The 13630-nt window shown below is 50.7% G+C and overlaps 1 protein-coding gene across 2 annotated transcripts in view; it reads left to right on the plus strand.

The window, feature by feature from the left end:
- Positions 1 to 13630, plus strand: part of CCDC149 (coiled-coil domain containing 149) — a 115118-nt gene that overhangs the window by 75526 nt on the left and 25962 nt on the right. For both annotated transcript variants that reach the window (XM_075544475.1, XM_075544476.1), the window contains exon 9: positions 2146 to 2290. In XM_075544475.1, coding sequence (XP_075400590.1) covers positions 2146 to 2290 — 145 coding nt within the window. The remainder of the gene's footprint in view (positions 1 to 2145; positions 2291 to 13630) is intronic.

The following is a 13630-nucleotide window of genomic DNA, read 5'->3' on the forward strand; positions in this document are numbered from 1 at the left end:
AGGAAACATTTGTTCCCCTCAAAGCTGTGAATCTCTTCTTTAAAGGAAAATTCGTGTGTGTGTGTGTGTGTGTGTGTGATGGAGACAAATCAGAAACATTTCTTTTTACTTTGTTTTTGTTTTTTTACACATGAGACGTGCCTCACTCACGCAAGAATCCACGCGGCCTAAGCGGCGGAAAACATTTCTTTTTAAAGCTACCACTGCTGAAACCAGAAAAGAGGTAGAAGGATGTGTGACCTTCAGAGACAGGCACAGTGGAATGGCAGTTGGTAAACAAGCTCCCCTCCGGTGGAGCGGGTGGGCTGATTCACAGGAGTCTGAGTCCGTCCATTGCCCTGAGCTGTGGAGGTTGCTTCTGGTCAGAATTTGACCGTGGGTGTGGTTTGGAAGTTTGTGAAATCCCAAGCAACCAGAAGCAGTCTTTGTGTAAAATGACCTCTCACCACATTTAGACGTTTATAATCTGTTACATAATTTTTTACCATATATACTCGAGTATCAGCCAACCCAGATATCAGCCGAGGCACCTGATTGTACCACAAACACTGCATGAAAAATGCTGATAATGGTTTATAGATTTTATTTTAAGGTCAAGGAGACCTGGTGGCCCAGCTATTAAGTGCTTGGCTGCCAATCAAAAGGCTTGTGGTTCCAGTCTACACCCCTCTCCGTCCTTCCCCCGCCCCCCCGCCCCCCGCCTTCCTCGCCCCCCCCCCCTGCTCTTGGGGGAAGGAAGGGAGCTCCCGTAAAGATAACAGACAGTCCTGGAGCCAACCCTCTGTCACAGCAGCCAGGGGGTGGAATTGATCAGACAGCAATGAGTTTAGTTTGGAGGACAGGTCTTTTAAAGGCAGGCCTTTTACATTGCAAAGAATTTCAAATACCTCTTATCTTATTTGTTACTAATGAGCATGGGTGGGTTTTGAGATTTTTCTGTATTTGGTTGTTGAGTTGAAAATATAATGTTTTATAAGTCAATGGATGAAAGGATCCTGTTTTATACATTGAAAGGAAATTTAACTAATCTGAAGAAGATTTAGATTAAATTCTTGTTGATTTGTCTATTTGTACCATTTTTAAAACTACAGATAAATTATTGCATGTGCATTTTGATAGGAAATCAGACAGAAACTTTATGCAATTTTCATTGTATTTGAGTGTTTTTTGAATATTGGTTGTAAAAATTCTCCCAATACAGTATTTGTTGGAAAGTATGATTATTTCTAGTCATTGTTTGTATAGATTCACTTTTAATTATGTTAAACAAAATATCCAAAAAATGTGCTGAAAAACTCTGCTTATACACGAGTATATACGGTATATTTATTCATTTTTAAACTGTCGTCAATGAACATATCTCTATTAAAATACAAATGTTTTTAACGATCCCCCTCGGTCACCTTGCCACCCACCAGGGGTTCCACATCAGGAAACGCCGTGATATGAAGCCAAGTGGCTCCTCTCCGTCACTGTCACGTGCATGGTTGTGTGACTTCCGGCGAACGCTATTACCCCACCTGCGCCTCAATTGCTTTCGTGCAGAAAATGAGCCTGAGTAACAATGCCCAGGTTTCTTCTGCCTTCATTTTCTATCTCAGATGAGTTCGTATGATTGTGACGAATAGTCTCTGACGTGGATTCCGACTCAACCCTTTGCTATCAAGTCAATTCCGACTCACAGCGACCGTATAGGACAGGGCAGTACAACCCCGGTGGGTTCCTCATCTGTAACTCTACGAGAGGAGACAGCCTCGTCTCTCTCCAGCGGGCAGCTGGGGGTTTCCAACTGCTGGCTTTGTGGCTACCAGCCCAACTTATAACCCCCGGGGCTGCTCTATGTCAGCCCGTAGCAGCCCCTGTGTCAGGTTTCTCAGACTTGGATTCACACGTGCGAGAGACTCTGACTCTTTTGAACAAGGTTGATCAGAGTTCATGAGACACACTCCTTTCTCTTCCTTCCCTCCCTGAATTTGATTCTGTTCTGCTTTTGCCGCTTCTGGTGGACTCTTTAATGCCCCTGTCCCCCACCTCCTCAGCACTGAGAAGCTGGGGGCAGCAGCCTCCGGTTCAGGGGAAGTTGGCATTGGTTTGTATCCCACAAGAACTTGAGCCTGAAGTGTGAATTCTGTCTCCTCCCCCCAGTCCAGGATCTGCTCTCTGAGGAGCACGGGTGCAGCCTCCCGGCCACCCCACAGTCCATCGCAGACCTGAAGTCTCTGGCGACGGCCCTGCTGGAGACCATCCACGAGAAGAACATGGTCATCCAGCACCAGAGGCAGACCAACAAGTAGGTGGCGGGCCCGCGGGCTGGGGCGGGGTGAGGACACCAAAACCGGCTCCCACAGAGCTCCAAGACCAGCTCCACCTCCTGGCCACCCCGTGAGGCTTGCTGTGGACCTGGGCTCCGTAGGATGACCGTGGTTGAGTTTTCAGAGCCGATCCCAGGCCTTTCTTCGAAGGAGCTTCTATCCTTCCAGTTCACGTTGCATGTGCCGGTTATTGACATCTCGCAGCGAGGCCACGAGGTGGCTAAGGCCACTCAAAGGAAGGACAGGAGCGGTGTGTCCCAGCAGCACCTGCGGCATCGGCTGGAACCAGTGCCACGAGTCCTGCCGGCTGTTATTTAGTAAACGCTTGCTCTGGCCACACATAGTCCACAGCCCAGTCCAAAGGCACCACCCCACTTCTCTGTAGGGCCCCATAGGGAGCTGTCCCCCACCCCCAGGGCCAAGTTCACCTCACAGCATGACTTTGAGGGACTGCAGTCACAGGAAATACCCAAGCACCGGCTTATGAGACAGCCGCCTGGGCTCATCCGGGTCAGAAGCAATGACGGAAAGGAGCAGGGACTGAAACCCTACGTCGCCTTTGGTTCCTTTGAGCCTCTTGACACAATCTTACAAAGCCAAACCTACTGCCCCAAGTCCGTTCAGACTCAGCAACACTACAGGACAGGCTAGAATGGCCTCTGTGGGCTTCTGAGGTTGCATCTCTCTATGGGGGCAGAAAGCCTCGTCTTTTGCCCATAAAGTGGCTCGTGGGTTTGAACTGCTGACCTTGTTGTTTAGCAGCCTAACTCGTAATTCACGGCGCCCCCAGGGCTACGTTGCATGAAATCCAGCAAGTTAAAGTCGGAGTTAAAGGTAACAAGAGGCAAACAGAAAGGATTCAGAGAGAAGGGTGACTGAAATAAGTCACAGCAACAAACCTTACAGTCGCACAGGTCCCTCAGCTCGAAGGGCCCCAGGAGATCAGGGCCAGCACGTAACCGGCCCCCAGAAGTGGAGGTAGATCCGCCCAGACACAGCCACTTATCCACCACATTGCCAGCACCCTGTGGCCCTCCCTGCCTCCCTGAGCCTCACCATCCGGAGCCCAGTCAGAGCCTAGGAGTTAGAAGGACAGAGCCAGCCACATGTTTGGGGAGTCCACATGACACCCCACTTTACCAGCCTGCTGGTCACAGATTCCAGCCTGGTTCCCACCTTCTGGGTGCCATGGCAGGCTCAGGCATCCACACACAGCCCCCTCTCTTTTCTGATCTTCCTGGGACCCTTTTGGGAGCCAGCCCTGCATGGTAAAGGAACAATGTTGGCCGTGCCTTAAGCACTGGCTGCTAACTGAGAAGTCAGTGGTTCAGACCCACCAGTCACTCTGCGGGAGAAAGATGAGGCGGACTGGTTCCGTAAAGATCCACAGCCTCACACACCCTGTGGAACAGTTCTGTGTCCTTTGGGGTCGACAGGACAGCCAGGGATGACGTGTGGGTGTGCGATGGGCAAGATCACGCCACTGGAGACCAGCTGCCAGGAGCCCTGGTGGCACAGTGCTTTATGCATTGGGCTGCTAACTACAAGGTCAGTGGTTTGATACCAGCAGCCGGTCCGTATGAGAAAGACGAGACTTTCTACTCCCATCAAGCCTTACAGTCTGTGAAGCCCACAGAGGCAGTTCTCCTCTTGTTGATGATGGGAGTCAGCTCGCTGAGTGAGGGGCTGGCTGATGACCTCCCGCTGAGGTTTTTCAGATCTGGTCAACACCCGCTCACCAACTCAGATCCTCCGGTTTGGCCTGGAAGCCCTGGGCCCCAGCACCCCAGTGAGTCCAGCGTTTATATCCCACCTTCCTTAGGGCGAAATGAGCTCCTTTACCCCACAGGCCCGCTCACAGTAGACAGGTCTGATGCCGCCCTCTGGACTTTCTCGATCATGTTTCATCAAGGAACCCATAGGTTCATCTGTCCCGGGGACCTGCAAATGACCCATCCAGTCCCCCTCACAGGGCGTCCTCCTGGTGCCAAAAGGGATGTGCAGGTGGACCAGGCTGGGGCTGAGAAGCTGCGCTTACAGGGAGGAAGGGGGCGGCCAGGGGCCAGGGCCCTGGGGAAGGCGGAGGCACGGGGGCAGAGGCAACTGGAAAATGACGGGAAGTGTTGTAACCCCCAAATAGAGACCCGAGGAGGCAGGACTGAAGGGTCACTTGCTCTCCCGGGAGATGGCGAAATGTCTAAAGGAATGCAGGAGGGCGTGAAGGGAGACCAGCCGGGGCGGACAAGGGTCATTTATGCACAGGGGAAGTGTTAAAGCTATTTAAAAATGAAATCTTAAGCAAGAAATGACACAAGATGCCAAAATACAGAGCCTACCGAGGAGAGGGAGAAGAAACTGGCACTTTCCTCGGAGCAGGGCAAGCTGCCGGGCTTGCTGGATAGTTGCTGTCTGCTGCTTGTCCAGCCGGCTGTGGCTCACAGTGGCCCCGTGCGTGCTCTCGGTGTCCAGGCTGTGTGTCCTTTCAGAAGCCGAGGGGCAGAGATGCCTCTGGGTGGGTTCGAACCACCAACCTTGTGCCTAATAGCTAAACATATAACTGTTTGTGCCACCCAGACCTTAGCGTTGTTGTTGTTGTTCAGGAAGGGGGTTCTTGCTCATGGTGACCCTACGCACAACAGAGCGAAACACTGCCCGGTCCCGCGCCATCCTCACAGTGGCTCCTGCGTTTGAGCCCATTGTTGGATCCACAGTCTCAATCCATCCTTCTTCTCTGATCCCGTCTTTACCCTAGTCGTGAGGAGCCCTGGTGGCATCCTGGTTATGCATTGGGCTGCTAACGGCAAGGTCAGCAGTTCAAAACTACCGGCGGCTTTGAGGGAGAAAGACGGGGCATTTTACTCCTGAAAGAGTTAGTCTCGGGAAGCCACAGGGGCAGGTCTACCATGCCCTATAGGGTCGCTGTGAGTCGGCATTGACCCCATGGCAATGGGTGGGACTTGTTCAGGGGTTTTCTTCATTACCGGTCCCTCCTGATGACATTTTCCAAGTCTGTGCATAGCGGTCTCCCTCCCATCCTCGCTCCTATGGACCATCTGGCTGTACTTCCCAGCAGCCAATGGTGTTTCCCATGAGCCTCTTCAGGGCTGTTTCACAGTGCCAAATTCATAGATACTCATGTATATAGGAAAGAGGTTAATAAACAAGAGCAATTGAATATTGAGAAAACATCCCAGGCCAGGCCAGTCAAGTCCATTAGGCCCATATTAGCCCATATGGCTGACACCAATTGATAAAGTCCTCTTCAGACTCACAACGTACATACAGTGACTCCGAGTGCAGGAAGATCACAGGCCAGTGGGTGGGAAGTCTTGTGGATCCAGAGCCGTTGTCAGCACTGTGCTGACAGGGGTCTCCACCTGGTTCCTTCAGCTCTGAAACTGACTACCTCAGGGCGGCTTCATGTGGCTTCTCACAGGGAGTGAGCCTTCTCAGTACAGAGTCTCCAAGGGAGTGAGGAGGAATTACCAGAGTTCCCAGAATCCTCAGGAGAAGGCCGTGCCCACACAGAGGCCTCATTGGCTAAATCTTGATCTAAATCCTAAATCTGCTCCTTCTACACCAAGACTCTCTCAGCTCAGCTCCTTCTTCACCGAGAAAACAGAGGTTCCTCAGCATGTGCCTCCCAATTCCTCCTCTCAAAATCCATGCCCTCCCCACTCCCACCCCCCAACCTCAAGCCAATGCTCTGGCCACTGGCCTCTCAGCCACCATCAATTTCCCCTCTTAACTCACTACCCCCTTGCCTCTGACTCTGCCGCTTCACCCCAAACCTTCAGGTGCTTGACCCTCCTTTGAAGCCTTTCCTCAGCTGCTGCTTCCCTGGCGAACCCCAAGCACCCAGACTCTCTGAGAACAAGGAGCCCCCCTCTCTACTTCTTCAATAGCCACCCCCTCATAGGTGTTCCTGAATTCCACAGGGGTGCTTGTGTACTTTGGACCTGTTGTCAGGAGAGACCATTTGCTGGAGAAGGATGTCACACTTACTGAAGTGGAGGGGCGGTGACAAAGACGAAGGCCCTCAAGGAGATGGATTGATCTCGTGGTTTCAACAATGGGCTCAAGCATGGGAACAATTGTGAGGATGGCGCAGGTGCAGCCTTTTGCTCTGTGGGGCATAGATAGGGTCGCTATGGGTGGGAACTGACTTGGTGGCCCCTGCCAAAAACAACAGCTGGTTGAGAAACGCAGCTGTGGGGGAGGCATTGTGTGCGGGAAGGTCTGGGTTCTGTGTTGTGCCAAGCCCTGGTCCTTTCATGCTCAGGTTTGACACTAATCCTCTCTTGAGTACTTCCCAAGGCCTTCTGTTATCCTTCGAAGGGCGCTAAAAACCCAAACCCACTGCCATTGATTGGATTCTGCCATTGATTGGATTCTGGTGTATCGCAGTGGGTGAGCCTGCTGCACAAGACTTTTGTAAAGCGTTGAAAAGCAAGGATGTTACTCTGAGGACTAAGGAGGGCCTGACCCAAGCCATGGCATCTTCAGTCACTTCATATGTTTGTCAAAGTGGGAGACTGAATAAGGAAGACAGGAGACAAATCTGGATTGTGGTGTTGGAGAAGATTATTGTAAGTCTCAGGGACTCCCCTCAAAAAACAAACATCTGCCTGGGAAGGAAGTGCCACAAGAATGCTCCTTAGAGGCAAGGATGTGAGACTTTGTCTCACGTACCGTGGGCATGTGTCAAGAGAGACCAATCACTGTCTATGATGGTTAGGAATTATGCCACTCAGGCACTCTAGAGTAAAGGCAGGGGCAGAGTCCAAGCTGTCAGTTGGGTTGCAACCTGATGATACCTCCTTGGTGTCATACGGGTTTTTATTTGTATGAGAGAGAGAGAGAGAGGGAGAAGTGTCAAAGCCTCTTTGGTCCGTTGCCTTCTGTGGGAGATGTTTGTGCATCTGTTTTTTCAATCTCCTTTTGAGATGCCCCGTTGATCCCAGCAGTCATCAGCAGACTGCCAAAGGCAGATGGTGGATGGTGGATTCATTAGGCCAACTGTAGACCTCTGCATCCACCAGCCTGTCACCCCTGCTGTCTCGGCTTCCTCATCCTGCTTCCCGTTCATCAGGTTCCATGAGTCAAGAGAAGACTGACTTGGACCGGGCTGGACTTAGGTATTTGTACCACAGTGTGTTAGTCTGGGTAGACTAAAGAAACAAATCCATAGAGACTCATGCGTATAAGAGAGAGTTTTATAATCTCAGTCCAGTCCGAGCCTCTAAGTTCAATATTAGCCCATATGACCGATACCAATCTATAAAGTCCTCTTCAGACTCACGAAATGCATGCAATGATGCATAATGCAGGACAGGATCACAGGCCAGTAGGTAGAAGGTCTTTGGATCCAGTGGCATTGTTCGCATCTGAGCGCTGGCAGGGGTCTCCACGTGGCTTCTTCAGGTCCCAGGGCACAGGGTCTATCAGCATAGTGCCATGTGTCTTGTCAGTAGAGCATCTCCAAGGAGGAAAAACAGAATTTCCCAGAATCCTCAGGGGGAAGGCCATGCCCACACGGAGGCCTCATTGACTATACAAAGATTGACAGACTAGACTCCACCCCTTCACTCTTAACCCTCTGAAGTCCCAAATGTGACACCAGATTATGTAACTACCACGCATGATGTCAGCCATTTCTTGGCATCAGTCTCTGTGTATAGCACAGACATGCATCACTGGTGTTGCTGCTCTGGAGAACCCAACCCAACCCAACCCACCGGAGGAGGCCGCCCTGCTTGGTAAAGTAGGGGGGCAACAAAAAAAGCAAGGCCCCCAAAGAGATGGATGGGAAAAATGGCTGCCACCATGGGGTCAACCGTAAGAACAACCGTGAGGCTGATGCAGGAGTGGGCAGTGTTTCCTTCCTTGGTACACAGGGTCGCTGTGGGTTGGGACTGACTCCTGACACCTAAGAACAACAAAGAATGCTATTTCCGTTTCAATGCACCTTTGTGTTCTTAACTATTCACCAATAATTTGGGGGCCATCTCACAGTTTGAGTGTAAAAGGTCAATGAACAGCTAATCATGCTCAAAATGACACGTGTCTCTGAGCTACCCAATCCCCTCCCTGGTTGAAACCCCAGGGCCTGTTCACCCCATCCTGAGTCGTGTCATCTCCCACCCATCCCTGCCTGCCCCACCCCTCCCTACCCCTCCCCACCCCACTCCACCCCTCCCTCCCTCTCCCCACACCACCCCACCCCTCCCTACCCAACTCCACCTCTCCCCACCACCACCCCTCCCCACCCCCAGCCCCCTACATTAAAGCAGAACTGAGCTCCACGAGGGCTTTCTGACCTTTCTTTCACTTCTGGGTAGACTCAGACCGAACAAACTACCATTCCTCAATCCTTAGGTACCCTTCCAGGGGACGCCTATATAAATGAATGCATCACACCTAAGGACTCATATATATGTATATAGATGTAGATAGTCTCTCTCCTCCCTCCTTTAAAAAAACTGTTTTTAAATTTTCCATTTACAAATACAAATTACAGACAAGGCAAGGGACTTTTGTATGTGACTGGTCTGCACCTTGGTTTTCTCTCTGTGACAATCGAGGGTTGGGCTGCTCTTTGCGCAAGGTCAGCAGTTTGAAACCGCCAGCCTCTCTGTGGGAGAAAGAGGAGGCTTTCTAGTCACATTCTTGGAAACACACAGGGCCGTCCTACCCTACTTCCTAGGGTTGCTCTGGGCTGGAGTTGACTCAATGGCAGAGAATTTGGAGTTTGGTTTGTGTGGGTGTGTTTTCCTTTGAGTTTAACAATAGACCTGGGAGATTCCTTTCTATCTGTACATAAAGGCTATTTTTAATACTTAGCGGGTCTTAGGTTTCATTCTTTGGGTATTTTTTTTAATTTGGGGGCATGTAAAGGAACTAATTATATAACAAGCAGGGTGGTAGCTAAGAATAGAATGTAATTTGATTTCCTTGCTGTTCACCCCCCTGATTTAGCCTTTTGTACCTGAAATCATCAAATTGCTTTTGGGGGCGGGTAGAGTCTTACACACTTGGGAATAAACGTATTCTTTTCGCTGAGCATGGAGCCCCGGTGGTGTAATGGGCCCCATAACAAGCTGCTAACCACAAGGCCAGCAGTTCGAAACCACCAGTCACCCTTGGAGTAGAAAAGAAGGCTTCCTGATCCCGGAAAGATTTCCTGTTTCACAAACCCTAGAAAGCAGTTCTACTTCCTCTAAGATCTTATCGAAAAAACCAGACTCACTGCCATCCGATCGATCAATCAAGTCAACACTGATCATCCCAAGTTTTGGGTTTCTAAGACTATAACTGTTTATGGGAGTAGAAAGCGCCCATAAAGGAGCTGCTGCTGGTGGTTTTGAACTGCCGACCATCCTCAGTCCTGTTAGAGTCACTGTCAATTGGCCAGCAGCAGGCTTGGATGGATTTTTCTATAAGCATGTGCGCCCCCTGCTGGTTTTCTCCACCCACCCCCACCCCACACTAGAGTTCAATGGGAGCCATACTGAAAGATTTGACCTGTTTTGAAGGGGTATTAAATTACTAGACCTTGACTTTGACTGACTTCTTGCCCCCAAAGAGTTTCAGGTGCCTGGCTCTGGCTTTAAACGAGGGATGAGGTTCTTTGGTCTTGGCATCTGGAAAATAACTAATGGAAAACAGTAGGAGAAGCCGTTGCTAAGCTGCTGTTTCACTCAGCACCACATCTGAGCCTCCCATCCTTCCCAACTGGCCCGTAACCTTGCTGGGGTTGAGGTGAGAAGAAGGCAGTCAATGGAAGATGACCCCATAGCCTGTTGCTACCCTTCCTGCTGTGCCTACAACTCTCCTGAGCTCGTCGCCATCCCTGGCCAAGGGTAAACTGAGATTAGAGGGTCAAGATCAAGGGCAGCAGCAAGATCGGAGCAGAGATCAAAGACTCATCTACCAGGGGTTTGGGGTCAGGGGGTGGGCCGGGCTGCACAGAATCATAGTCATTGTCTTGCTCTTGAGTACCGGGCTCCCCCATACTGTTTTTGGGCCAGAGACCAGTGACAGAGGCACACTGGTTGCCAGCACCTGAGTTCCTCTGTCAGATTCCTTAATTCCATCTGCAGTGCTGCCGCAGGCATTAGAAATTCCAACTAGGAAGCCTGAAGAGACGCTTGGCCTCTTAGGTATCTTCCTAGATGACTAGGTGTGGGTGGAGGATATGGGAAGACTTGGGGGTCTGCCAGAAGAGCTAACAAATCTGTCGTGAAATAAGTATACGCAGAATATCCCTAGAAGCGAGGACGGCGAGACTCCATCTCACAAACTTTGGACATGTTCTCGGGAGAGACCAGTCCCTGGAAAAGGACATGACTAGGAAAGTACGTGGTCAGCCAAAAAGAAGAGGACCTCTGAGGAGAGGATGGATATTGGCATACAGGGAGCAACCGTCGTGAGGACCGTGCAGGCCTCGGCAGCATTTTGCTGTGTGATCCACAGGACCGCAATGCGTTGGAACCAACTTGACGGCCCCCAATGACGACAACAAAAACATGATGGGGGGTGAGGGGGGACTAGGTTGCAGCTAGAAAATGCTCTGGGACAATTCTGTTCTGGCCCCTAGGGTCACCAGCATTCAAAATGGACTCAGCAGCAGCAAAAGACAAGAACAACCAGCGGGGCATATATTCAAACCTCCCCTCTCCTGGACCAAGCCTCGCAAAAACGAATATTTTACAGGCTCTTCCACCTGACTAACTAAATAAGCAATCATCTCTCCAGCCTGTTTATGCCTCAAGCCACTGCCCTTGCTGTCTCTTTCTATTCCCTGCTAAACTACTTGAAGAGCCATCTGCATTCACTGCCTGAGCTTTCTCATAGCCTGCTGCTGGCTCAGCCTCCTCCCTTACATTCCGGCCCCTGTCCCTCCCACCGCCCTGCAGCCTCTCTCTCCAGGGACCAGGGCCTCTGCTAGTGGCCTCCTCTCTGAGACAAGCCTTGCCAGCCTGGTCTATAAGCACTTCAGCCATACTTCCAAGAGAGATCCTGTGTGCACACTCTACGATCAGGCAATGTTGACTACCCTTCCCACTGGGCACCTCTCCCTCTCCTGGGCTTCCTACGTGCCACATTACCTAGGCTTGCTCCTCTCTTCCCCACTCTTCCTCTGGAAGGAGCCTGCTCCCCACCCCCACCCCCATCTGACCTTGCATTCTGTTGGTGCCCACGCCCTCCTCCCCAGCCTGGACTCAGACCTCTGTGCGATCAGATGTTTGCCTTTCACCTGAATCAGCAGCCTCGGTGTTGACTTCTCTCTGTCTCTGTCTGTCTGTTTGTCTCTCTCTCTCACACACACAGAGCAGGAGCAAAAGTTGCTACTCAGAGTCCACTTCCAACAAACACAGGTTTTATTCCAAGCAAAATGCACTTGTACGTGCCTCTGTGATTAGTGGATGGCTGCAAACACGTTCTCTCAGGAAGACACTGACCCGAGTCTCCTTAGGAGGCCTTCAAAGAGAGGTTCTTCCTGTGCCACGGGAGAAAACTGATTAGAGGTCAGAGGTAAGACCTAGTTTTTAACAAAACTTCAGCGAACATCTTGCCCAATCATTGATGCTTTGCCAAAAGTGTCCAGGGGTGGTGCCCCCCATGAAACAACGGTGTTTCAATAGATCGAGTAATTTAAGGAACACTGGGGAGACCTCAAAGGTGCACCAAGAAAGAAAAAGAAGACTCGTCATCTTCAACGAATGACGTAACCGTGGCAGACGTCAGGAAACAGTGATGGAAGACCACAGAGCTCCCCTCCATGGGACGGCGCCGGGAGCTGAGATGGCTCATGGCTTGTCATTTTCAGGGTTCGGTGAACATCTTGTCCTCGGCGGCTTTCAGGTGGTGGTAGGGGTGTTAGGTGCCGTGGCGTCGGGTCCCACCCCTAGCGACCTGTGCACAACAGAAGGAAACGCCGCTGGTCCTGAGCCGTCCTCAGAGCTGTTCCCGTGCCCGCACCCCTGCGTCAGTCCGACTCACCGAGGACCCTGTTCTCTTCCGCTGCCTGCTGCTTGACCTACCATCATAGCGCCCTTCGCCAGGACTGCTCTTTCCTGACAGTCTGTCCAAAGTATGCAAGAGTAAGCCTTGCTAGCTTTGTCTCTAAGCACTCAGCTATACCGCTTCCAAGGCCATCCCTTCATCCTTTGAGCAGCCGATGGCATTTTCACTATTCTTCGTCAGCGCCGCAATTCAAATGCAACAGTTCTTCTTTCTGGGTGACATGAGCAATGCCTCCATCCCTTTGGCTGGCTGGCCGAAACATTGTGCACAGGGAAGCGAGCTCAGAGCGCTGATCTTTCCATCCGTCTTTTAAGCAAGAGCGCCGCTCATGAAGACGGTTTCATGGAATGAGTCGTCACTGGGAATGTCGCTGGCCCATTCCTCCAGGGAGCAAGACTACCCAACAAAAATTGATTGGGGCTGTCTTTTTACCCTGCCCACCATAAAGCGCTCCGTTGCTGCTCCAGAAGTTATTTTGCTCCCCAAACGGAAAAAACACAAATTCACACATCTAGAAAGCTGCTGTTTGACAGAGTATACATGGAAAAGTGCCGCGTTGTTTGGGAGAGGGTTCGCCCACTGCCATTGACTCAGACCCACGGTGACCCAAATAGGACTTCTGAGGCTGCACATCTTTACAGGAGCAGACGGCCCCATCTTGCTCCTGTGGACTGAGTGGCTGGTGGATTTGAACTGCTAGGCTTATGGTTGGTCATCCAGAGCCTAGTCAGTAGGGCTCCCGGGGAAACACTAGAGAGACAGAAACACGCCCTTCAGAGAGCCTAGACCTGGATGCACGATACATCTAGAAATGATGACTTCGCACTTCAATATTGATGTTTCCTCAAGGTTTCTAAGATATTGTAGCAACACTTTTTCACTTACCCTGATAAAGTAACAAAAGCACACCAGGGGAAGGGTTAGTAAAGGAATTGGACCTCATCAGAATTTTAAAAAGTTGTTCATAGAAAGAGTTGACCAAAAAAAGTAAAAAGACAAGCTTGTGATTGGTAGGATATCTTTGGAAACCATCGACTTGCCAAAACTCAAATAATCCAATTGTATTGAACAACCAGTAGGCAACCCAATGATAAAAGGGCCAAAGGACTTGAGTAGACATTTCAACAAAGAGGACCAAAACTGACCACAAACACGTACAAAGATGTTCAGCCTTCCTAGCCATCAGGGAGATGCAAAAAGACTCACAATACAATACCATCTCCCTCCTGGTAGGACAGCATAGTTGATGTCGCGCTGGTGGTGGCGTAGGCTGCATGTGGGACTGCTAA

This window comes from Tenrec ecaudatus, chromosome 3 (assembly GCF_050624435.1).
Source record: "Tenrec ecaudatus isolate mTenEca1 chromosome 3, mTenEca1.hap1, whole genome shotgun sequence".
Taxonomy (NCBI): Eukaryota; Metazoa; Chordata; class Mammalia; order Afrosoricida; family Tenrecidae; genus Tenrec; species Tenrec ecaudatus.